This window comes from Chaetodon trifascialis, chromosome 20, assembly GCF_039877785.1.
Source record: "Chaetodon trifascialis isolate fChaTrf1 chromosome 20, fChaTrf1.hap1, whole genome shotgun sequence".
In the NCBI taxonomy this organism is placed as follows: domain Eukaryota; kingdom Metazoa; phylum Chordata; class Actinopteri; order Chaetodontiformes; family Chaetodontidae; genus Chaetodon; species Chaetodon trifascialis.
Window position 1 is genome coordinate 10,748,637 of NC_092075.1, and position 24,760 is coordinate 10,773,396.

At 41.1% G+C, this 24,760-nt stretch overlaps 3 protein-coding genes across 3 annotated transcripts; all 3 read right to left on the minus strand.

The window, feature by feature from the left end:
• Positions 1 to 373: 373 nt before the first annotated feature.
• On the minus strand, positions 374 to 8,332 carry taok3b (TAO kinase 3b). Its single transcript, XM_070989255.1, has 8 exons — positions 7,538 to 8,332; positions 6,448 to 6,684; positions 6,164 to 6,292; positions 5,845 to 6,048; positions 5,000 to 5,239; positions 4,295 to 4,507; positions 3,845 to 4,027; positions 374 to 2,881 (listed from the first exon to the last, which is right to left on the minus strand). The coding sequence occupies exons 2-8, from the start codon at positions 6,631 to 6,633 to the stop codon at positions 2,720 to 2,722; spliced, it is 1,317 nt and encodes a 438-aa protein (XP_070845356.1). The 5' UTR covers positions 6,634 to 6,684; positions 7,538 to 8,332; the 3' UTR covers positions 374 to 2,719.
• Positions 8,333 to 10,763: 2,431 nt separating this feature from the next.
• LOC139348677 (heat shock protein beta-1-like) lies at positions 10,764 to 12,847 on the minus strand. The gene is made up of 3 exons (XM_070988954.1): positions 12,084 to 12,847; positions 11,889 to 11,952; positions 10,764 to 11,664 (listed from the first exon to the last, which is right to left on the minus strand). The coding sequence occupies exons 1-3, from the start codon at positions 12,472 to 12,474 to the stop codon at positions 11,505 to 11,507; spliced, it is 615 nt and encodes a 204-aa protein (XP_070845055.1). The 5' UTR covers positions 12,475 to 12,847; the 3' UTR covers positions 10,764 to 11,504.
• A 1,557-nt stretch (positions 12,848 to 14,404) lies between these two features.
• Positions 14,405 to 24,399, minus strand: LOC139348979 (sushi domain-containing protein 2-like). Its single transcript, XM_070989418.1, has 16 exons — positions 24,336 to 24,399; positions 23,512 to 23,710; positions 23,153 to 23,304; positions 22,881 to 23,048; positions 22,618 to 22,792; positions 22,249 to 22,450; positions 20,831 to 20,916; positions 19,803 to 20,071; positions 19,587 to 19,721; positions 19,299 to 19,454; positions 18,088 to 18,336; positions 17,396 to 17,579; positions 17,106 to 17,200; positions 16,832 to 17,011; positions 14,687 to 14,783; positions 14,405 to 14,541 (listed from the first exon to the last, which is right to left on the minus strand). Exons 1-16 carry the CDS (start codon positions 24,397 to 24,399, stop codon positions 14,496 to 14,498), a joined length of 2,457 nt encoding a protein of 818 aa, XP_070845519.1. The 3' UTR covers positions 14,405 to 14,495.
• Positions 24,400 to 24,760: the final 361 nt, after the last annotated feature.

The following is a 24,760-nucleotide window of genomic DNA, read 5'->3' on the forward strand; positions in this document are numbered from 1 at the left end:
CAGTTTAAGGAAACTACAGTCGGATTCCTGCCAGCATATACAGTACTGACATGCCAGAAAAAGCCTAAAATCAGCACCTCAATCAAACAACTTTACCCTGAAATGCAAGGAAGCCTAGAAAACACTCTGCGAGCTACTTCCCTTTCACCTCCTGTTCCCCTTTCTCGGCTCGGTTTTCACATTATCTTTGACCTGCATGTATATTTGCAGCTTTACAGTAAATCATAATAAACAGCATTTGTTACAATGTGGGTCACAGCGGTCATATGACACCAAAGAAAAGCAAAAGAGAGAAGTCCCAGACCACATAAGAGAGCATTACAAGGAAATTCAACCACAAACAATAAGAAATGCACTGTCATTTGATGCAGGATGTCAATTGAGACTCCTTTTTTTTTCCAACAGAATCTCTTTTATTTTGTCTTTGAACTGCACAGGAAATGGTGAATAAGGTTGTTTAGGAAAGTCCCCTTTAATCTAACTAAATACATATTTCTAGTAACTTAAAATTCACACAAATTGTAAGTTCATAACTGTTCTGAAGCTCTCAGGCAAACCTTATTCAAGCACCCCAATAGCACTTTTTTTATGGAACCATTTGTCCGCAAGGCTTCAGTTATATGTGACCAGACAAAAGGCCTTACTGCATATGAGAAACGTTTTCATCAAATTTCAGAAAGTTTGTGAAAATGTAAAAGGCTGAAAAATCTAGAGGAGCCATTCAACTTCAGAACACACTCTGGTAAAACATAACAAATTCAGAATTTAGGTGTAAAACAGGAGCATTTAAGTTCTATTGCCATCAGAAATTGAACGTCATTATATTCCTCCATTTAAAATACTCTGTTAATTCAGGGGACACCTTCCACCTTTCAGCCCTGTGAGGAATATGACCGAACATTAATACAAGTTGTGGCTCTGAAATGAAAAGCAAAAGAAAAACACAGGTAAAGAAATACCTGCCAAACATAACAGGGTTGCATTCAAGACCACCACATTAAACAATGTTTCAAAAACCGACCCGTGATAAAATAGTATTTATTTTTTCATACATATACTTCATTTTTAGAGGGTTTCACTGCATGGGGTACTCTAAATATGTCATGAGTGTTTGAAAAACTTAGTAGTGTTTTGACTCAGAGGGGTTTCAAAATGCTTCACGCTTACATTTTGTAAAAATCAATCATCTCTCCAAGACAAAAACACTACAAGGCTAAAGGTGGTATTAGAAATTAAGCACCAAACAATTATCTTTCCATTCAGTATAAATGGAAACATTGTGCAACCTGTTCAATGACCATAATGAACATGGCAAAAAATGTGTAAATCTGATCATTAGACACTAATTACTCAAATGCAATCTGGACCCACATGTTGTGTTTGCTTTTGTAGAACCGTTGATCCGTAAACGATCATTGTACTGATATCATAAGAAGTCTGTGGTTCCATTCACCAGCATTTATACAATCTGAGAGTCTAGTGATTTGACTTAGCAATATATTCAGTTATTGTATGACCATATCTCTATATTATAAAACAAAAACGAAGCAAAAACTTTATCGTTAAGCTCTGTTATCAGTAGATAGACCAGTGTCTCTGTATGTTCTAGCTATATTCTCATGTACAAATATTCATATCAAAAGTTATACAGCACGATTCTCACCATTTTCCTTTACAAGAACTTTGATTAGTGAACATTAAATGATTCACAAGTTTAGATGAAACCAAAACAAAATGGTGCCGGCCTCAGTAAATAAAATATAGATATAACAAACACGTAACTGAAATCTGCTTCAGGCACAACTTAAAGAAAGGCATTTGTGAAATTATCATATCAAATATGGCGCTTATGTCCAGTATCCATAGGCTAAAACAAACAAACAAAAAAAAATGCTTTTATTTACAAACAGCTAAAATCTCTGACAGATTCATGCTTCACTTCACAACCTGAATTTGTCCTTAAAGTGCATGCAATAATAAGCAGTTTTACCAAGTGGGATCTTGAATTGTGATAAGATAAACGGGTTGATCAAGCTAATGCCAATTGATCCTATATATCAAATAAAAGAAAAGGTAAGAACTGTTGCCTAGAAAAGTGAGGGACCACAGTATACTGTATGCATAAGCACAATATGGAAGTATGACCAAAAAAATAAAAAATTAAATGAATAAACTCTGACTTTATCCAGTGACCCCATACAGTAATATTCACATTCAGAGCGTAAAATAAATAGAACAAAATAAAACCAATAAAAAAGACAAAGCAGCTTAACACCACGGGGGAGTCCGCAGCTCACATTCCACAATGTCCCTCCATGTAACACACACATTAAGCGTCATACGAACATGATGGGTTTCTAAACATATCAAAGTGCCAATTTTACTAAAATTTCCTGATTTATTCAATTCATACCAAAAGGAGGAAATGGCATGGAGGAAAGAGTCTGTTATTTTTAAACACACAAGTTTTGAGTTACACTGACTAGGTTTGATTTTTATTGACATGTTGCTGTAGATTCTTTTGTTTTACTTTCCCCCTTTCAAGTTTCACAAAAGAAGTTCTCATTGCACGTTAACACCTCGAGTCAAAGATGCAATATCTAAGAGAGAAGAAAAGCAATAGAGAAAGTTTTCCAGCTTCGTCACCGTGGACGTGACTGACGGTCAAGTGGACGTGAAAAGGGCACGGATATGTTGTCCTCTAAAGATAAATCCACTTTCATCTGTTGTCTTCTTTGGGGAAGTCCAGAGATCCCAGGCTTCCAAAGCCCAGGCTTCTACTTTCAGTGTCAAAAGTGTTAATTTCTCTGTCCTGACGTTCCAACAAGTGCTTGATCCTTTCGGTACGCTCCTTCTGCAGTGCGGCCAGTTCCTCCTCGATCTGTCATCAAAAAATGATGGAGGATTAAGTCAATTCAACTTTATTCTTATACTAACACTCAAACAGCCTAATGAAAAGCTTGTACGCTGGTCTCGCATACCCGGTGCAACACACCAGATGAGTGCGAGTAAAGTGCGGTAAACCCAAGGTGACAGAGTGCAGTGCAACAGCAGTCAGTATACCAAACAGCAGGTAAAAGAAGGAAAATATCTGTTCATGCATAACCCATTTATGGATGACATAATTCCTTTTTTGTTGTGGTACCAACGCTCTATGAGGTCAGAGGAAAAGAAAAACAAGACTATGAGTCTACAGCCACGCTAACGGCTTAGGCTGTACTTGGGTACAGCCGGGCTTTGAGCTAACTGCTAGCATATTAGCATGTTAGCATGCTTATGCATAAGCATGCTAAACTTGTAAACTTGCTGACTGTAAACTTGCTGATGTTTAGTAGGTATGACATTTGCCATGATCAGCATGTTAGTTTTACCATAATAATTTGATAATGTTGGCTAATTAAAACAGCAGTACTTGGTCACAACCCACATTATTAGACAAATTCAATTTTTGACCTGTTGATGAAACATTTCATAAAAATCCATCCAATATTTGTCGAGACGTTTCGCTCAATGCCACAAATGTCAACGAAGGTGTGACACATGGGAGCTGCAAACACACATGGAACACACCAGGGACGCATGTCTAGGCCAGAGGCTGCTAAACCCAACGTCTTCCCCATACCACTTTTGTATATATGGTTGTAATGAGCATTACAGCCTCTAGGGGCCACTAGCAGAGCACTTCATTGGAAAAATCTCCCAACAAAACTGCTGCTGTAAAAGTGTCAACATCTAAGGTGTTTGTCTGGATATTTATCTTTCTGCCTTCCTATCCTGAGTTCATTTTATATATATATTAGTGTATCATGCTGCATTTATTTAAAGGCTGCGATCTTAAACCTACCTTCTGTTCAAGGTGCGCTCTGCGTATGGAGACCTTCTGCTCAAGTTTCTGCTGCTCTCGCTCGTGTTGGGTCTCCATCTGTGACTTGGTTTTTCTCTGGTAGGCGTCCAGGAGCTCCATCTCCTGCTTCAGCTGCTGCTTCAGAGCTTGGCACTCTGTTTCCTGCTCTGCGTCTAACCGCATCTAGAGACCCAGCGAGACGGAGGTAGTTACAAACACTTAAACAACAAACACAGGCTGGGCCTCATTCATCAACCTACAGGCCAGGAACTTACAAAACTGTGGCATTAAACGGTGCTCTAGAAATGTAAATGTGCGATGCAGTTGGAAAAAGTTGATGCACATATAGTTGAGACTGTCTGATGTGGAAAGCATACAAATAAATATACAGTATAGAGGTGATGAAAGAGGCCCATTCTTGTTAATCATAATGCTTCAGGATCCTCGTACCGCTTGTGAAGCCATCATCTCGTTGATGCTCTGCTCATACTGCTCCGCCAGTATGGCTAGCTTGCGTGTTTGCTCCTCTTTTAGGCTCTTCAGGATGGTCTTATGGTCGCCTTTGGGAGAGACCTCCAGCTGATGGTTTCGAAGAGCTTTGTACTGCTTGTTCTGCACCTTGCAAGTATCCTGGAACTGTTTCTTGATCTGCATCTCCAGAGTCTGCAGAGGGTTAAAAGAGAAAGAAATGTTAGTGCCTTGGTCTTTCGTGTTACATGCAGATGATAAAACACAAATACTAATCAAGAGTGTGTGTTTCTGGTTCATTTTGATGGATGCAAAATAACTCTACAGAACAATAAATGCAATTAAATAGTAAACAGTAATATGGCTCTCTTGCAGTATCTCTCCTAATTTGATTAATTTAGATTAATCAGTCTGCAACTTGTACGCATTTAATTTCACCTTCTCAGGCTACCAGTGCAGAGGAAATCATTTTGAAGTGGATTAAGTAGTCTAAATAATTTATTCATTAATGACTTAATTTGTTTGCAATACCCTTGAACACTTCAGTTTGCACACAGTGCAAGTGAGCTTTCACTTCTCTCCATTGTAGCGAAAACTAAGAGATAAACAAACTTTTAAAACATTTTGAAATGAAGTTTATGGACTCACTAAATAACCACACAGTGGCAAAGAGAAAGTTCCAGGCACCTTGAGGTTTCTGGGCTGCTGCCGCTGCTCCAGAGTGTGTTTCCTGTGTAGTTCTCTCTGCCGCCGACTGTTGTACTCCTCCTGGTTTTCGAGCTCTGTCTGGTGTTGCAGCCGCATGAGTTCGATACGCAGCTTCTGCAGCATCTGCAGCTGCCTGCGCTCCATGTCCTGAGTGGACTCGTCCTGCCGGATCATCAGGGCATGCTCCATCTCCTTCTGGGTCCTCTTCTTGTTCAGCTCCTGGGGCAGGAAGTTAGATGGATTGCCATTTTTAATGGACAATAAGCACAAAATCTGCTTATTAAAGGTCGTATATATATGGTGAGGTGACTCTCCTGCTGTAAAACACAGATTTAAAACGCAGAATTCTGCATTTGTCCGTGGACTGACCCGTCATTCAATCTCATTGATTGATTTGTTAGAAAATAAAATTTCTTAAAGTCGAGATTGAAAATGTTTCCAGGAATGAGCTATTTTCTCCAGTATAACGTGGGCTGTGCCGAAGGCCACCATGTTTAAAGCCTTGCTAAGACCCTCTGTGTTGGTTCCAGGTTACCAATGTGAGAATTTTTTGTTTCGTATCATAAAAATGCAGACTGAATACTCTTGGATTATTTGGAAAGTTGGTCAGAGTGGCAGTTTCAACAGATTATAATGACACAATGTAAACAACTGTAAGTTGCAGCCTTCTCTGTATATACGCTAACTATATTTTCTGCGGTATCTGCTCTTCTCTGACAACTATCTTGTTCCAAAATGTGACATATATCCAGATATGATATTCAATTTAAAGCTTTTCTGCAATGTCTGATTACACATTATGTTATGTAGCGTCAGGAAATCACCTCTCTCAGTTGCTCCTGTTCAAACTCGTGCTTCCTGACCAGACTCCGGCGTTTGAGGGCCCTGCAGCTCCGGTCGTAGACCAGCCTCTGCTGGGCCAGCAGATGAGCTTCCTCCTCAGCCTGAGAGCGCTGCATTGTTTCTTTGTGCCTGGACAGACGCTCCTGCTTCTCCTCCTTGGGTGTGCAAGGGTCCTCGCTCATCTCCTGTAACACAGATAAAAAACACTGAATATGAATCTGAATCTCACGGAATATGTGTTTCACATTGGACAGATTTAGTGTTTAGGATCATAAACTTGTATTTGTTCATGATATTTACTTCTTTGATCTTGTCTTTGCAAAGCCTGTACTCCTTTTTCTGATTCTCTAAGAAAGTAGTCAGCTCTTTCTTTTGCTGAGCGACAATCTGTTGCTGGATCCTCCTCTCTTCAGCTGCAACTGACTTCATCTGTGAAGAGATGTTAAAATATCCAAATTATCACCCCTCATTGATCTCCTAACTGTCAAAAATGCCGGCGCAGACACAAGTTTGGCTTGAAGTGAACTGAACCGCTCTGTAGTTTCCACCTCATTCATGAATAACACCTGCTGTTGAGGCTGTACCTCTTTGTCTGTTTGAGCAGCGTGGCGTTTGGCCAGTCTTTCCAGCTCAATGTAAGTGTTGTTCGCATGTGTCTCTAATTCCTTCTGCAGCCGGAGCCTATGCTCATCCATCTCGGCCTTTAGCCTGTTCTCCAGGGCGATCAGCTGCTTCTGGTGCTGCCGCCGCATGCGCTTATACCCAGACATCTGCTCCCGCAGCTCAAAGTCCTGCTCATGCTCCTGGATCTACCTGATGACCTAGACAGAGGAACACAGGAAGCAGGAAGTAAAAGAAACAGAGCAGGCAGAGAGAAACAACTGCCATGGTGGAGGCAGAAAAAGGACAGCTGGTAAATCACAAGCTGTGGCCTAAAAACACACCACAATTCTGCAAACTGAAAAGTAATCAGCTTGTAGATTACTACACATGCACAGCAACCCGAGAACTTAACAGGAGCTGATGAATAATAGAAGTCTGACAATCCTTTATGGCAATGCCTTTCAGCATCAGTGTCACACAAAAGAGGGGAAGTTCATCACTGTACAGAGGCTCTGCTGTTTCATCCCATTCACACTCGATTAGAATCAACTGCTGATCACATGAGGCAGCGCGAATTAATCACCCAACCTCTTCAGCACCATTTCTGATGAATAACTAACATTTACATGATGCCTCGATTGAGCTCAAGACCGATCTGCGAGACGACTGTTTCAGCTTGCCATGAGAGAAGATGTGGAAATGCACCATCTACAATCTGACAAAAACTAAACCTCATTGGTAACAGACATCAGGCAGAGATTTATGGGGAAGACATATAAATGCAATGCACAGACATAAAAGCAGAGGCAGAGAGGGAAGCTGAGGATGGAAAAAATGACATCCATTAACAGGATCTGGTTGCCATGACTACAGATGTACAGCTGAGAACACAGACACCCCTTCCCTCCCCTCCTCACCCCCCGCCGCCAGCACGCATACACGCACACATATACTAGCACACGCGCGCGGGCGCGCACACACACACACACACACACACACACGCACGCGCGCACGCATGCACACGCACACACGCATTTTCTATGCAAACGGAGGAGAGAGGGAGCTGCGTACCAAAGATGCTGATTTGATGGTGGCAATGTGTTCACAGGTCTTGCAGTCGAGAGACCGGCTCTTGTGAGAAGTAGGCCGCAGCTCTGGCCTGGTGTCCCTGTGCACAGCCTCATCCCTCACGCAAGCATGGTCCTGCAGGGGGGGAGGAAAAGGAGGAGATAGTGGGGCTGGGTGCTTCCCAGGCCCGCCGCACTCGGTGTTTCTGCTCGAGCTGCTATTATTGCCGAATCTCCCTGAATGCAGCACACATCCAGCTTTAAATGCATCCTTCCCCTGCTTGTTCCCCCGCTACTGTCTGCAAGTTCTTCCTAAGAGAGAAAAGGGCATTGCCAAACAATTGCAGGCACCATGGAAGAGGCAGCTGCTGGATATAGTCGGTTTTTTCTGGCGTCCCCCTCTTCCCAAAGAGGAGGAACCAAATGGCTCCGGTGGATAAGGGTGAATTATGCAATGCCTACCATTGATAATCGAAAGATAGCACAGGGATGTATTTCACTGCCACTCTCCTTTTCCGTTTCAAAATGCAAGAAATGTTTGGGAGGAAAAACACTTTTCCTGTGTTCCAGTGATCGCATGTGGTGCCATATTTGAAAATATTTGAATCAGATAAGGCACATCCAAACATGGTTTTCCCTCGAATATGTCGCTTGATGATCCGTTTGTATTCCACTCGAATTTCTGTCCTACATTTACAGCGCACTTGGCCATGGTAGGTGGTTCTGGTGCCTTCTATTCATCTCTTTCCTCTGTCCCTCTTCTACACTCCCCCTTCCTTTAAAGAGACACCGCATTACTACAGGCACATCTCAACGAGCATGAAGTTATTCAACATCAGACTCTATCACCAGATCGTTTTTTAGAAATGATAAATATCACTGTCCAAATGAACTACTATGGTAAGAACAATGCCAATTTCTGTCTATTAAAAATAAGTATTATTATTATTGTACATTTTCACCAAATCAAGTGCTTTTCGAAATCCAACAACTGCATTATAGTCAAAAATAAAATAGCTTTATGAAACCTTTCCTACTTTTTGAGGAAAACATTTACTTTACCTTATCAACATAACATTGAAATATTTTTATGAAATATTTTCATGAACTATTTTCTCTGTCTCTTTTTCCTCTGTGGGATGTGAACACTACTTGTGTTTTGATATATTTTATAGTAATGAAGCACAGAAACACGAGAAAGTTTTTGCCTTTTATTGATCCTGTCATTGCTTCACATGGCCACTGGGGGGCGACAGAGACAAACATTTAAATGAAGGCTCTGTCCGTGGTGCTGAATATATCTCGACGTATCAAATGCATTGTCATCACTGCGACTGCAAACCCGGTGTGGGTCTACACTTGAGCAACCACTTAACAACCACCTAGCAGAACTTTGCCAACCAGCTAGCAGCCACCCGGAAATGCCTGCACAATCGCGTCAGACATCCCAAACACCGCAGCAATCCCGTAGCCACAATCTAGTGCTAGCATATGTCGCAACTTATCTAAACACAGAAATTATATCCAGCAACACTCAAAGAGCCACACAGCAACCACCTAGTAGTCCACGGCCAACTGTGCTGCTGTTGGTCTAAATGCTGTACTTTCCACCTGTGTCTGCTGGTGAGTGTGTGAGCGGGAACTGGGGTTCAACATTGTTCCTCCTGCATGCTTGTTTTTCTATATGAAATTACAACTTTTAAAACACTTTAACCATTGCATAACTCAAAATTTGTCTTGGAGACCAAAGAGAGTATACACTGAGTAAAATGGGTTATAATGCTATATCATGCTAGATCATGATCCACTGCATATCTGGGAGGCCAGGAGCTCCAGTGACTGAATTTTTGGAGTAAAGGTAGTTTGTTTTTGTTTTTTCCTTGCCCTGTTGATAACTGTGAGGTGGAGGAAGGATGTCAGGCTATTTTTACGGTCTGTACATGAACATATATGGTGATGAGGCTGCACCAGAGAGTGACTCTGCTGGACGTGTTGATAGATATTTTGACCTCTTCTTTATCTAAAATGGAGACTCCATTGTGAGGTTCAGGAAGAACAAAAGAAAGGAATGAATGAAAAAAGGAGGGGGGGGGGGGGTTCCCAGATTTGTCTAAAGTGATTATTTTCCTACTCTGCTCTGCTGGCTTGAGTCTTGCACAAGACAACAAACCTCAAAAAATTACTGCGGGAGAACATATGTGGGAGCATCACCTTTGAAAAGAATCAGTACTTTCTCTCTATAGTGTCTGAAGATGCATTCATCTTTGGTCAGATATGTACATACTTAGGATCTTTGCTTTGCAGATTAACATCTAACTTCCATCTCCTGCTTTTTTTCAAAATACATGAAGAAATGAGCGTACTGCCACTTTTGTGTTCGATCACTGTAAATTATTAAATTGCTCTGACGCAACTTCTTAAGTATCTGCAAGTCGCAGCGAACCACTGGTTGGACAATCAACAAACCAAACCAAGAAAGCGATCATCAGATCAATCATATTTGCATGCAGAGGTCAAACAAAATCCTCTCTTCACTCTATCACTGTACCCTCTTCTATTTTTAGCAATTATTTCCAATGTTGCATCAATCCAAGTGTTGACATCCAGTTCAAATACAGTAACTTGTTTAGGTTAGCATGTAACACCCAGTTCAGACACCAGATGTCCCTGTTGGCTTTTGAGTGGCCTTCATCAGATCATCTGAGCACCTGAGCTTTCCTCTTGACCCTTTCAGCCTCCACTGCATTTGAGATGAAGCTGCTGTGACAGTAATGTGTAATTTCCCAGCTGCCAAACACCTCAGGCTGCTGGACATTTGCTTTGACGTTCAGCATCACATGTCTTGTAGAAGACCACCTTAGACCACAATGAGCTGGTGAAATATAATGTTTGACAAAATGTGTTTGTAGCAAACCTTTTAGGAAATTAAATTAAAGGAGATCTAAATAGGCTGCTTTGTGTCAAGGTCCTCCAGAGAAACTGTTTATGAGGATATATATACATAAATAAAAATAACTTAAATGTTTTTGATTAAACCCTCTCAAACATGAAATAATGTCCAAATTTTACACTAAACGGGACGTCAGTGCCCTCTTGTGGAGCATTTGACAGACAATTTCTAACAAACAGAGAAATAGAACAAAGGATGATTAATCAGTACAGATTAAACTAGTTTTCATTAATCCTCTAAACTGCCAACAAATACATCAGCAATGAAAGAGACGAAAGGAGAACATTGAATTATTTTTTATTTATACGGCAGATGCTGTTTAATACATTTGTGGCAGTTTTTCATCAGGCTTCATCAGGCTGGTTATTCAACCCATCAATGTACAACTTTCAGTACAAACACACAAAATGAATCTATGCTACAGCTTTTTCAGCGTTTCTCTTCCTCAAAAGCAAAATACAATTTAGCTAAATTGACTATTTTTCTATTATATTGCCCTGTTACACAGAAACACTACACCTTACAGCACGTCTTACTATAAAAAATCTGTTCATATATAGATATTCAATTACTATCCAGGACAATTACAACTAGTGCACTGTCCATTTTTGGCCAGTATTGTCTGCCATAATCTCCACAATCCCTTCAGTCGTGCAAGGTCACATCTACAGCTAACATGTAGGGGTTTTTTATAGAATGACGACAAATAGAAGTGCATGAAAAATATGGCATGTTGTTAAAATACAGGGTCGTGAGGATCCCTTTATAAGAACTGACAAGCAACAATAATTCCTTATTTTCATAGTCGGGTCTGTTTTATATTGAATAGTCTGCATTTTATTTTGCAACCAAAGTAACTGTGGCATGGTGCTGTGACAATGCATTGAACAGTATTAGACAGTATCTTATAGCAGGAAAACAGACTTGTTGTTACAGTAAATGACTGTATTATTTTTTTATGCCAGTGCTACAAAGGTTGCTACACACAACTTGGACTACATCTGAGTGGAGTTTCAAATCCTCACTTTTCACAGTCCTGCGTCTGTCTGATCTGAACAGGTATGACGATCTCACTGACGGGGCCGCTGACGGATGTCCCAGGGGCGGGGGCTTCTACGGACAGAACTCCATCACTGGACAGCGAAGAGCTGATGTGCTGCAAGTCCACCCCCTGTGGCAACCTTAATGCAACAAGGAGGAAGTTTATGAGCAACTAACAGACCGAATCAACCAGTCAGCTAATACAGCTGAGAACACCTAACTGATTGTCGCTTTCTTATTTTTAGCATTTTTTGACAGGATAACATTTTTAAACCTATTCTTGCTGCAGGATCCATCATCATCTGTCTTTACGTTGACCTCTTTTACCATTGGTTTACTGATACAGTACACACAGATGACTTACTTGTATTTCCGAGTGAAGCACCTCGACACCAGTCCATGCTCATCCTGCCTTTCTTCATGATTTCCTTGTGAGGAAAAGCAGATGTAATGAGAATGATAAAGCACAAACTGATTAGCTAAAGGTCTGTACATCTACAACTTGTTTCACATCTCACCAATAGCTTCTGACACAGTCAGAGAAGCATGTGCACTATACCTGATATTTGCAAAAAACCCTCCTTGGTTGTGATTGTAATTTCCTCAGGCGAGAAGTGATTGACGTCCAGACTAATCTTCCAGCTGTCCTGCCCTGTCCGAATCTCTGACACCCCACTTGCCAGCTGTCTCGAACCCTTCTGGGTCAGCACCGCAGGGTGCTGACCACTGAATGGAGGCAGAAGGGGACTCTGTGTGTACCCAGGCCAGGAGAAAGAACCCAGTCTCCTCTTCGCCCAGTCTATCCAGTCCAGATCACTAGGCTCCAAGAAAGGAGGGAGGCCAAAATCCTGAGCAAAGATGCGGCTCGGCTGTGTCCAGTTTGGGAAAGGATCCCAGCCGACATCTCGGCGGAAAATGGGACGGGATAATATTTTATTTCGTTCATCCATATCCTAGAGAATAAGCTCAGAATGAAGGGAAATGATACTGCAAAGCCTGTGGCTCCACCCTGACAAACAAGTCTAGATTGATGGCCTGAGCACGAAACAACAGGGCAGCTGAATTTTTATCCTGAAAGAAAGGGAACAGGAGGTCTGAGAAAAAGGCTGCTTTGGCATCTGTAATGCTCCACTCACACACTTTATATACCCAGCTGATTCATTCTAACACTTGTCCAACATTAAGTGTGATCTAAGGGGTGAGAATGACTTGTACGGCATGAGCTGGGGTGTTACTCCTCCGTTGCTCCGGGACCTGGAAAGGACAATGCTAATTATTTTGTATTTATATCTCTGGAGTGTCTGTGACAAGTTGTTGGTGAATGACTCTGGAAGCAGCAAGTAGACAGTTTATTCAGCAGTGTCCTCTGCAGTCTTGTCACATACTGGTGCCCTTTGTCCATAGAAATCACAGTCTTGTGTTATGTGAGGGAACAGCACGTACATCCAGAGTCGCACAGTAAACAGCCGAGTTACTCTCAGTTTCTGAACACAAGACTGAAGGCAAAACCTCGAGACCCAACAAACACGGTCATGTGAGGAGTACATACGGCAAATGACAACGTCAAAGATGTTTACATCCAGGGCAAAGTGATGGATTGAAAGACTGACGCAGTGGAGTGGTAGTGAGGAATTTTGCACCTGTAGCAACGTCTTCATGGGTGTTATGTTGTACAGATAATGAAGTGAGCTTGAGAGAAATAAATCAATCGCCATCAGAGAGTCAAAGTATTTATTAGTTATGAGATATCAACGGCCTTTCCGTCTGTGCTCATCCAACGCATCAGTCAAAAGTATTGACAGACATAAATACTGAGCCAAACATGATTGAAATTCAGTGTCATCAAGTAGCCTAACTGTAGCTGAAATAAGCAAATTAAATTATCTCATTTATTCAAATTCCCTGATTCTCAAACCAAAGAGCTGCATACATTGTAGGTGATGCAGCAACGTGGCCTGTAATATCAGCAGTAGACAAAATTTTAAAAACATAGAAATTAGTATTGTAGATGTAGATCGGATGACAGAAGCTACATTAATGCTATTTATATTATTTTGCAGGTAGACAATCATAATTTGTATAAAAAGTGTGCATATGTGCAGCATAAACGCAGAGGGTCAAAGGTAGAGTGGGAAGTCAGCTCTTCATAAGCTTGATGTCCAGTTTGGCTCAAGTTATTCTGTTGTCATTTTTAGCCATGTCAGGCTAGCAGCTAGGCTACCTTTGTTAGACAAACATACCTATAGACTTCTACCTAGATGGGATAGGCTCATGGGAGTCATAGTGAAACGAAGCTGCAGAATACACTGTATTTGAAAAAACTTTATTGTCCAACAAATTTGAAAATGATAAACTGTATAACAATATTCATCAGCATTTCATGCCAATACACAAGCAATACGCACACAGTGCAAAGATTTCGTTTACACCATATGACACCATTAATAATGGAGTGTTTAGACAGTAAGAGGTTACATCGTTAACGTGTCACAGTTAACAGGAGTTTTATCAATTACTGTTTGAGTTTGAGTTACAGTAAGTTGTTGATTTCAGCCTATCATTTTTACATAGATCATTCAACCAGAACTGTCTGTGAAGTGCCCTCACTTTACGATAAGCTAATGCTGTAGCTTTTACAACAGAATGCTGTGCAGTGATGGTGGCTGTGTAAACGTGCGAGTTAAAGTTCAAGTTAAAATTTAAACCTACCCTAAGTCAGTGCAATAATACTTTCATGTTATGGAAGAGTTAGTGTATGTTACTCTTTAACTGTGCACGGACCTTTGCTCAACCTTACGATACATTTAAGTCTGGATCATGGCTGTTGTTTGCAAGGCTTGGCACCAAAATAAGATATCTCTTTTGTATTATTCTGTGTTTTTTGAGGATGTGTTTATGCATGCAAATTTTTCATTTTACAGTCTATGAAGATAGAAATATGTACAGTGTCACAGCAAAGCAGGAATGGGGTTCAGAAGGCGTGAGTCATCATGTCTTCTTGTGACTGTGCAGCTTTTCTGAAATAAAAATAAATAAAATAAAAACAGCAAAGAGAGACAAAGGCACATTTAATTAACAGAAAAAAAAAATATATATATATATATATTTCCGAATTATGTTATGTCAACTGATAATGATTATGATCAACTGAGGAAACTGTACCTTTTCTGTTTTCTGGAGTGGAGTACGAGTGATGAAATGAGTACAATCAGTACAATAGCTCCGATGACTGAACCAGCCACAATTCCTGCGACATTACCTGAAAAATGACAGATGTTTTTAAACCAGAGGCTCCTTACAGAAAACTATGAGTATTCCTTCATTTGCTTTCACAAGAAGTGTTCATGTATTTGTTTTAGAGAGGAACAGGAAAGAAAAAGATCATCCTTGTCAATTTGTGATGATGCTACAATATCCTGAGGACCCCTTTGCAAACACTTCCCAGCTGTGTAGATATTACACAATGCCGATGTCTTGTCATGGTTGTAGGTTGGGCAACGTCAGTCGCTCGGTGAGTTGGGTGACCATTTTGGTCCAGACTGAAATATCTCAACTATTGGATGGATTGAAATTTGGTGCAGATATTCATGCTCCCCAGATGATGAATCCTAATAACCTTCCTTGACTTATGTTGCATCACCTGCAGGTCAAAGCGATGCAAAATATGTACAACCCTGATTCCAAAAAAGTTAGGATGCTGTGTAAAACAGAAATTGAAACAGAATGTAATCATTTGCAAACAGTTTTACAACAGAAAGTGTTCCTGAGCCCATGTATTTATATCCTTTATACGTTCATGTGTTCACAAAGTGGTGAACCTCTCCCTATCTTTGCTTGTGATCGACTGAGTCTTTCCAGGAGGCCCCTTTTATACCCAGTCATGATACTATCACCTGTTACCAATGAACCTGTTTACCTGTGGAATGATCCAAACAGGTGTTTTTGGAGCATTCCACAACTTTCCCAGTCTTTAACTGCTCCTGTCCCAACTTGTTTGAAATGTGTTGCTGCATAAAATTCACACAGATATTTACACAAATGAATAAAGCTGATGAAATCAAACATTAAATATATTGTCTCTGTACTGTTTTCAGTGTATATATCAAAAAGGATTTGTAAATCCCAACTTTGTTTGAAATCTGGTTTATGTTTTGGTTTACAGCTGAATACATCCATGCATCCATTTTCTATACCGCCTATCCCTTTCGGGGTTGCGGGGGGCTGGAGCCTATCCCAGCTGTCAACGGGCGAGAGGCGGGGTACACCCTGGACCGGTCGCCAGTCGATCGCAGGGCAACACGCAAGACAAACAACCATTCACGCTCACACCTAGGGGCAATTTTAGTCACCAATCAACCTAATGAGCATGTTTTTGGTCTGTGGGAGGAAGCCGGAGTACCCGGAGAGAACCCACGCATGCACGGGAAGAACATGCAAGCTTCGCACAGAAGGGCCCCGCACGGGGATCGAACTGGCAACCTTCTTGCTGTGAGGCACGCGCACTACCTGCTGCGCCACCGTGTTGCCCCCAAGTACAGCCAAATGCAGCCAAATACAGCCTCTCAGTGACATGAAGGACTCAAAGGATCAGCAGCTGCTCTGCATTTGAGCTAATCATACAGAGGCTTGTTCCTCATGGGAGGGAGATAAACGGGCACATTACTCAACTGCTCCGGTGTTTCTTGGATGAAATGCTCACTGGCAAAGCATAACATGAATGTCTACTCAAGTATACGAACATAAGTGGATTAGCCTGTGAAGATCACAATCATGACACTAAAAAGCCTCATGCTGTCACGGGGCAATTGAGACTGAGTGACATTTGGCACAGCAGCAGAGCTTTTTAGCCTAATATCCAAGTAAATTTGCAGATACCACAGCAAGAGTTGTTAGCAACAGGATAAGTTCTTAATTAGACTGAGCATGAAACAGCTGCTCTAACCACTGACAGGAAGCAGCCACTTATCACTTTCCAGGTCAATATCTCATGTAGGAATCTCATAGGAAGAAGTGTTTTTCTTTGAGTTAAAGTAATGCACATGGGAACACACAGCTGAGAGAAGAAAGCAGATTTATATGTTGAAGATAAACCTATAGTGATTAAAGAAGGGGTCCATCCAAGAGTCATTGGTCTTCTCACATATGTAGAAATATTTATGTGAAAAAAAAATTGATTTTTTTGTGCATTTCAACACTACAAGGCTGATTCGATGGATCAGGTGAGACAAACACACACGAACATTAACTACTGCTGATTTTTGAAGATCAAAATCATTGGACAAGACTGATTTCATCGTTTATTCATACTCTTAGCCTCGCAGCTTGTGTCTTCTCCGGACCACTTTCCATCCTCCTGGCACACGCGCTCTGCCGATCCTTTGAGAATGTAGCCGTCATTGCAGGAAAGCCGCACCTTAGCTCCTTGTAGATATCTGGTCCCCTCCTTCTTTCCGTTATTTGGTGGTTGCAGCCATCCACAGGTAATCACTGCACAGTATGACAACAACTAACACTGTGAAACCAAGTAAAGGCTGTGCATAGTACTCACTGGAAATGCTCTTAGACTTTTTTTTTTACTCACCCCGCTTTAGATCCTCTACAAGAGAAATGTGATTCTGGTAAGACGCTCTGGTAGCATTTCCCATTCTTGGGCTACGACCTACCAGGATATCATACCTGCAAGACAGAGGTACTGATCAGAAAATGAGTGCTGCAAGAAGACGTTATTCAACTGTCTTTGGAGGCTGAGGGCTACTCTTCATGATGAATGCATTGAACTTCACATGTAAAAATTGGCCCCATTAACCACAATACTGTTAATTAATTCATTATTACGATGAGCAAAAGTAGATAAAAGTTTTCTTCTCATACCTGCAGAACTGAGAGCCCTCTCCAACGCATATCTCAGATGCCTGATTAGTCAATGGATCATCTGGATTGTCTGGGATTGTGAACACTGGGATAAAAGTAGTGTTATGTCTGGGATGATAGTAATATGTGTCCAAAAGATATTCTGAATCATATGTGAACAAGGCAGACGTGTTCTGGACAGCCCCTGTAAGACAAAAAGAAAGATAAACTTACCACCACAAAAGTGCTTCAATTTAAGTGAAAACCTGCAACAATATCTGCAATTTTTTCATTAAACGAGAATTGTATGTTTTGTTTTGTTACACAGCAGTATGATGTGGACTCTTAAACTTTGGTGACATGCATTTAATTCTTCCTGACTAATAAGGAAGATAATTTCTACTGTGATTAAGCAATACATTTATGACTGCAGTTTGCCCTTTAAAATCTGACTGAAGTCCTGAGCTTAGTGTTACGCAAAGGTTTTATTTACCTGAATTTCATGATTGGCTACTCTATTGTTTCCCACAATTAAATGGTGAATATGTTATTTCTCATTATGTGGGTGACATTTAATGCTTTTATTAAATGATACACGTCTTGATGAAAGAACATAATCCTAATGTAATTCATATCCACCTCTATAGTCTAGCTTTGTGCCTACTGAACGACATTTTATCAATGCATAAACTATGATGTGAATAATCTCTTACAGCTTCCCCCAAACTTGAACAGCTCCTCTGGATTGCTGTTGTTCTGCACGAGTTGACCGTCACTGAGAGCGAGGTCGTCTTTGGCGTCACCGTTCATCTTTCCCAGCATTCCCGCAGTGTAGTTTCTGAACTCCTCTGGCAGGAGCACAGTAGTTGTCATGGTTCCCTCTCTCAGTCGCACCTCCACCCCGGCTCCAGAGGGGAACATCACAGTCACATTTGTAGAGGTGGGAGAAAACACAAACACACCTAGAGGAGAGATTTGGTCAGAATGAGGGCACTTCTTGAAGTTCTAACAAGATGATATCAAGTCGTCACTTTGGAGGAGCTGAAAACAGCCTGTTACAAGAAGCGACAGGGTCTTCCTGTGTGCCAAACACACAGTGCCAAAGCTGGCAGTGTGAGTCATTTCACTTGTCTACAGTTGTGCCCCTGTGAGTGTTTTTAAATGTAAAGTATGTCATCACAGGACATTTTAATTGATGCATTTACTGTATGTGTAAGCAGTTTTAACTGTTGTAGTGGGTCAAGGTAATTTAATTATAATATCTTTATATACTGTACAAGAGTTGAATCTGTAACAATGCATCGTAGTTTGTGAGCTCAACCTATTTTGTGTCTAAAATGCTGCTCTGTAAAGTAACTATTAACCATAGAGAGTATAATATTTGCCTCTCATTAGTGCAGTAAACTGGCCTAAGATGATTACTTTCCATTGCTGCATTGCTTTCTGCGCTGTTCTGTCCACAGTGGTCACATACTTCCATACATCAATAAATGCTAAATCATTAGCATCAAACTGAGTGTTGTGGAGTTGTTTGCTTATGTTGGTATGATTATAAAATGAAATATAAGATTCAGCCTTCTTCCCTGGGTCAATGACTTCTTTACAGTTCCTTAATATTATCAAGAAATACTGCAGATGTGAAGCCACAAGCTTTAAGGTGACAAAATGCCTTGTTAGCATTCAAATATATCTGTTTTTGTGGGTAGGTACATTCAGCTATGTCAGTGCTGTCAGTGTGAATTAATCTCATATTTTCTAACCGCTTTTGTTCTCTTCACTTTATCCTAACGCTCTGTGAGTCACAAAACCAAAGGTTGACCATCAAGAGAAAATCACAGTGTCACAAATGCAATGACTTACTTACTGTCAGATAACAAGAGCATCAAGAGTTGTAAAATCAATGAAAAGTGACTCAGGGTCTCACCATGCAGGTCCATCCAGCTCTGCTCAGTAAAGGAGAGGCTTTCCTGATCCTTTAGCACCTCAAGACCGTTGTGACCGCTGACCAGCCGCACCTCAACAACATCAGACGATGCTTCTTGCATGGCCACAGCTGTCAATTTTGTTGCTTTTATTGTTTCTAATAGTGAGAGAATCACATCAGCGGCAAGTAGTTCATGCGCAGTGAGTATTGTAGTTACATGGGAATATTTATTGTTCTTTAGTGGTTGCATTTACTGATGATTAATTTAAAAGCTAGGCTCCCTCTCACCATTCACAGGCGCCGTTCTGCCTTGGATCGTCAGCTGTTTCTCGTCTGACGTCACCAAAGTGTATTCCCCTTTGCCGTTGAAGGAGTAGCTGACACCATCAAACGTTATGAAGTGGGGGTCTCCAAACACCACAGCTGGCATTACACGCAAAAACAATTAAGACTCAACACTAAATGATAATCTCGCGAAAAGCCATAATACTGTGGCTAACTCACCTGAGCTGGGCGACTGGTAACGTCTGCAATCACTGGAGGGCCGGTGTTTGAAGTAGTAGTGGCAGTTGTCAGACCACAGGCAGCAGTAGTAGAAGCTGATTACGTCATAGACCCAGTGGGACTGGCCAGGAATTCGAGGGGGTTTCTTGAATGGAGGTGAGCCCCAGTCGTGCCCCCGGTCTGGAGTGCTCCCCCCAATCGAGTCTGCTGTCAGGACCTGAGCGCCGGTGCTGTCATAGCAACACTGCTGTCCAGCTGCATACTCTGGACTGTTGATGCACATCCAAAACATTATCAGTAGTGTGTCAAGATCACAATAACTGAGGATGCTTTGTATGTTTTTAGGTATGAATAGACAATAATGGCCAGGTGCTTTTTGCGGAGTTTAACCAGTTTATGTATGCAAAGGCCCTATCTGAAGCCGGGCAATGAAACAAGTGACTGAAACACAGATCCGGAAGCAGATCTAGCCTACAGTCAGCTGCTACTTGTGGAGGGTATTTACTGCTACTTACTGTCAAGGTGAGGTAGCGTGGGACATGTGAGAACATTGAGGTTATAGATAAGAGTATCGATAACAATCAGTACACCAAAGGAATAAAAAGAGCAGTATAAGAATGGAGATGGCAAAAGATTGGCATTTTCTGTTTGCTTTATCTGTGTCCTTAACAGCACAAGAATTTGATAAAAAAATATTCACAATTGTCTAAAACTTGTTAAAAATAAGACACTTTAACAACAAAAAAACATTAGATTAAAGTTTGACAGATCTGATAGGCAGATCAGAGTCACTAGACAGATCAGAATCTATGCTAAAAGCATGTTAGAGGGCTCCGGAAGTTGTCCCCTTTGGCATGTATAATAGATTCAGCCATACTGACGGCTATCAGCTGCAAATGTTATCAACAGTACTTCCTGGAATAGAAAGTTACAAAATAAAGTTGTGCAATAGAGCTAATAATGATGTAAATGCATTTGGAAACGTTTGAACATGACGCTGTCATCCATGTCAGCAGTCATGGACTCACCTGGCCTGTATTGCCCTCACACAGTGAACACTTCCAGGGTGGTATGTGCACACGCTCCCCTTCTCTATATCACAGCCATAGTCAGTCTGAGGAGAGAGATACAGCGTCTGTGACCAGGCAGCCAAATGTGCATTTGACTGTGTTCACTTATACACTGCAGCTGAGGAGTGGGTTACACCAGCTCCTAAAATGTAGCCTACATGTAACATAAGTTTACTAAGTGGAGCTTCACACAGCACAGAATTAAACCACACAAGCTTTTACTGGGCCTGTTTATACATACAAACTGCCAGCTGTAACTGTAACATATTTGGATATTTCCCAATCACTGTAAAACACATGAATACTCTAAGACACATTTGTCAATATCAGGATAGACATTAAGCAAATTTTCTTTGATTTTTTGCAGTTATGCTCCAGCTGCTGGTTTGAAACTAGCTAAGAACTTTACACACACTTTACCTGCAAGCAAATGCTTCACACTGAATCCTCATCACGACACAGAGTCACTCAGTGCACACGTTATAGTATTCACTCACCAGCCATTGAAAGATTGTAGTAGTTTAGCCTAATCCTACAATACCTATAAATTTGTAAGATGAAAGGCAAAAAGGTCGGTTCTGAAACGTGTTCAGTTTTACAGAGAATGTGTCAGCTTGTAAATGCAATGAGAGGAGAGCTCGTCTTGACTTTGAACTGATAAGCAATGAGCGTTAGTCAAAGGTAACAACCGCCATAAACACATAAAGGCATTATATAACAGTGGTTATTTTATGAGTAAACTGACTACACCTAATGAATTATCCACATATTGTGTGGATAATTCAGATTATTTTGGACGTGTAACAGCTAAAAAATTCTACAACGCCAGATAGAGAATTCAATAGCCACAATTTAATTTCAAGCGTATTATTTTCTGTGAATATTTCATCAGAGATGAGTTTTCGCTTTATGTTTGGGAACTTTTTCCCACAATTCTCTGTCTGTATTACGTATTCTTTAATTAAACAATCGTATGTAGGGTTATTTTGTGACAAATTCAGTGTTTTCTTCTCCCTGACGCTTGGCTGTTGTTCTATTAGCTCTGTGGTTTTGACTGTGTGTAATCTAATGCAGGACTCTGTGAATGTAGCTTGTGTTCAAGTCTTCACTGGGCCCTCATTCAGTGCAATTTTTCTAAAATTAATATCTTAAACAATAATAACAATTTCATTTAGCCACTTGGCCTTCTTCTTAAAACCAAGAAACCCTCCATGAAACTTTGGTGACCCCTAGTGGGGGTCAGGACCCCCGGTTGGGAAGCAGTGGCATACAAAAATCTCTGATTGCGTCTCTCACCAGTTAATCTAAGACATATTCTTATTTTATCTTTAATTTGAAATGATTGTGTGTGTGTGCCTGTCTTTGGTCACACTTACATGGAACCTGCCTGTGTCAGCTCTCGCTTGAGCCAGCGTGCAGGGACAGTCTATGATCTCAGTGAGGAAGTTGGGCAGCTGATTTTCCAGCTGGTCCCATGCTAAACATTTGTTCAGGGCCCAAGCTGCTGAGTTCTGCCTGAACGTCTCATCCAGATGCCAGGCGAGGGCGTGATCCTCAGTCCACACAGACTGTACGTTCCTAAATGAAGCACGTGGCAAACACAGCTGTTTATAACTTTTTTTATACTAACCTTTGCTGCTATTGTTTACTTTGGAGAATTTCAATCTGTGTGACACCATAATTGAATGGTAAGAACGGTATTGTTTTTCTTACACTCATATATTATAGGCAGTGTTTGCACATACCACATGCCATCGGCGTTGGTGCTGGGGCTGACACGTACAGAGCCAATCTCCCAGCTTGAAAAGTTGCTGGCTGCTGGTTTGGGCAAAAAGCTAAAGGAACCATCGTTGGGCTCATCCTTTGCAAGCGAGTACAGATACTTCCATGCACCCTGCCAGTTGGGTGTATAGGCTTCTCCTACAGAGAAACATTTTCCAGAATTCAGTGTTTTCTTTCCCAATTAAAAGCCATGTGACCTACAAAGTGTATATACAGGTGTACTCACCTGTCTCCTTGTATCCCCACAGCTCTATATTGACCCTATCCGCTCTCACCAAAGAGGTATTCCAAGTCATCTCGAGAGTGCCTCCAACATTAGGTGTGCCGTAGTACTGCCATTTAGTTGAGTTGACCAGTGTCGCCTTAAACTTAGCATCTAACTTGCCGGTATGTACTGCAGGAACACATTTTAATCAAGTCATATTTTAAAGTCAGGTCAATGATAAAAGGATGTGAGTTTTGAGGTCATCCGCCAAAGAAAACGGACAGTTTTTGTACCTGAGAGCCAGGATCCAACTCTGCTGAATGTACCTCCATCATCTGAGGAGATGTGCACAGAAACCCATCCTGTTTCATACAACAGTGGGGAGATACAGTGGCCTCGACCGTTCTCATCCACATACCCATCAGTGTTTGTATTATTGTCAAACCTGCCATTATAAAGGAAAGGTCAGCAGGTTTCTATACTGTACCTCAACTGTGAAATACTACTGCAATCCTGAAAATTCACCCTACAAGTATTTTCTACAAGCTAGAGGTGTGATAGAAGTGTCGACCAAGGTCATTTTATTTCTCTTAACAATGATCAGAACAGGTTTGGGAACATGTGAACACAGAGCAGCAAAAGAAAGTCTTACCTGCAAACAATCTTGGAGTTGTTATTGAAACTCGCCTCAAGGACAATAAAATCTGTCCCCCCCAAAATGGAGCCAGAATACGGAAAGAATTCCACACAGTACTCTTTATAGTCTGAGCAGCAGCTGTCCAGAGACGTGCATGTTGCATGACAGGAACATGAGGCTAATATTGTCCCACAGTTTCCTTCACATGTCTGCCCTGTCCAGAGTAAAGGGAAACAGGTCTTTAGGAAGCAGTCTGGAGTGTTTAATTTCCCAAGTAATCATCAGATTTAATTATTCTGGATTTCAAATATGAATAGAATTTAAACACTGCATTGCGAAATGTCCCAAATAGACTTCAACATCTTACAAATTGTTCAATTTTCTTCTTCTTTTTTTGTTCCTCTTTCTGAAATTTAATTTGTCTTTATGTAACGTTCCACCTTGCAGTTATCTCCTGCTTTTCACACTTACAATTTCTGTTAAGTGTGCCGGCTTCAGTATATTACATCATTAGCAGTTCTCGTAGCTCAGCTGTTGACTTCTGACCCCGACAAACACACACATGCTGCTGCTGCTGCTGCTGCTGCTGCTGCTGCTGCTGCTGCTGCTGCTGCTGCTTGATTAAAAATGAACCTTCATGTGCTGAAATACTAAATATCTAATTAACTGTTTATTCCTACTTTCAATCTTTAGCCATCTCTGTAGTAAACACACAGAATGGATGTTGAGTCTCTCATGTAGCTCAAGTAAGACAGCAAACAAGGGTATATTTCAAAATGTCAGAGATTAAACAGGCTGTATGTAAAATGCTACAAATTTAGAAGCTTGTGGGCACTTACCTAAAGTCCTGCAGATGCATGAAACCAGAAGGAAAAATATCACTGCTGTGAATCGTTCCATCATATCAGAGATAAAAATTGTTAGCCAGGGTCTCTGCTCCTCTCCCGGCTGCTTCTACACTGTCTTCCAAGATAAGTACAGTCAGCATTTGTCCAAACCTTGGCCCTTCAGTTGCATGCATTTACAAACATCTGTTTAATCATCAACCGGAGCTCACTGCGATCACAGTTTCAGCTGTATTTACCCTCACGTGTTGACTTTTGACCAGCTCTTACTTCAGTGCCCATCAGTTTGTAAGGTAATCTGCTTAATAGGCCTGCAGAAACTCATCAAGGCTCACGCTGTGTTCACTCATGATCATATTTAGAGAAAGATAAGACTTATCAAGACAGAGTTATGAAGATGATAGCTAAATAAAACATGC

Coding starts and splice junctions, on each gene's coding strand:
- taok3b (XM_070989255.1), bottom strand. CDS start 6,633: ATGTCTGGGTATAAGCGCATGCGGCGGCAGCACCAGAAGCAGCTGATC. Junction 6,049..6,163: donor GCAAAGACAAGATCAAAGAA/GTAAATATCATG, acceptor TCTGTGTTACAG/GAGATGAGCGAGGACCCTTG. Junction 4,028..4,294: donor AGATGATGGCTTCACAAGCG/GTACGAGGATCC, acceptor CTGGGTCTCTAG/ATGCGGTTAGACGCAGAGCA.
- LOC139348677 (XM_070988954.1), bottom strand. CDS start 12,474: ATGGATGAACGAAATAAAATATTATCCCGTCCCATTTTCCGCCGAGAT. Junction 11,953..12,083: donor GGGTTTTTTGCAAATATCAG/GTATAGTGCACA, acceptor TTTCCTCACAAG/GAAATCATGAAGAAAGGCAG. Junction 11,665..11,888: donor TGCTTCACTCGGAAATACAA/GTAAGTCATCTG, acceptor TGTTGCATTAAG/GTTGCCACAGGGGGTGGACT.
- LOC139348979 (XM_070989418.1), bottom strand. CDS start 24,399: ATGATGGAACGATTCACAGCAGTGATATTTTTCCTTCTGGTTTCATGC. Junction 23,305..23,511: donor AACTCCAAGATTGTTTGCAG/GTAAGACTTTCT, acceptor TTATAATGGCAG/GTTTGACAATAATACAAACA. Junction 14,784..16,831: donor CACAAGCTGCGAGGCTAAGA/GTATGAATAAAC, acceptor GTCATTTTTCAG/GTAATGTCGCAGGAATTGTG.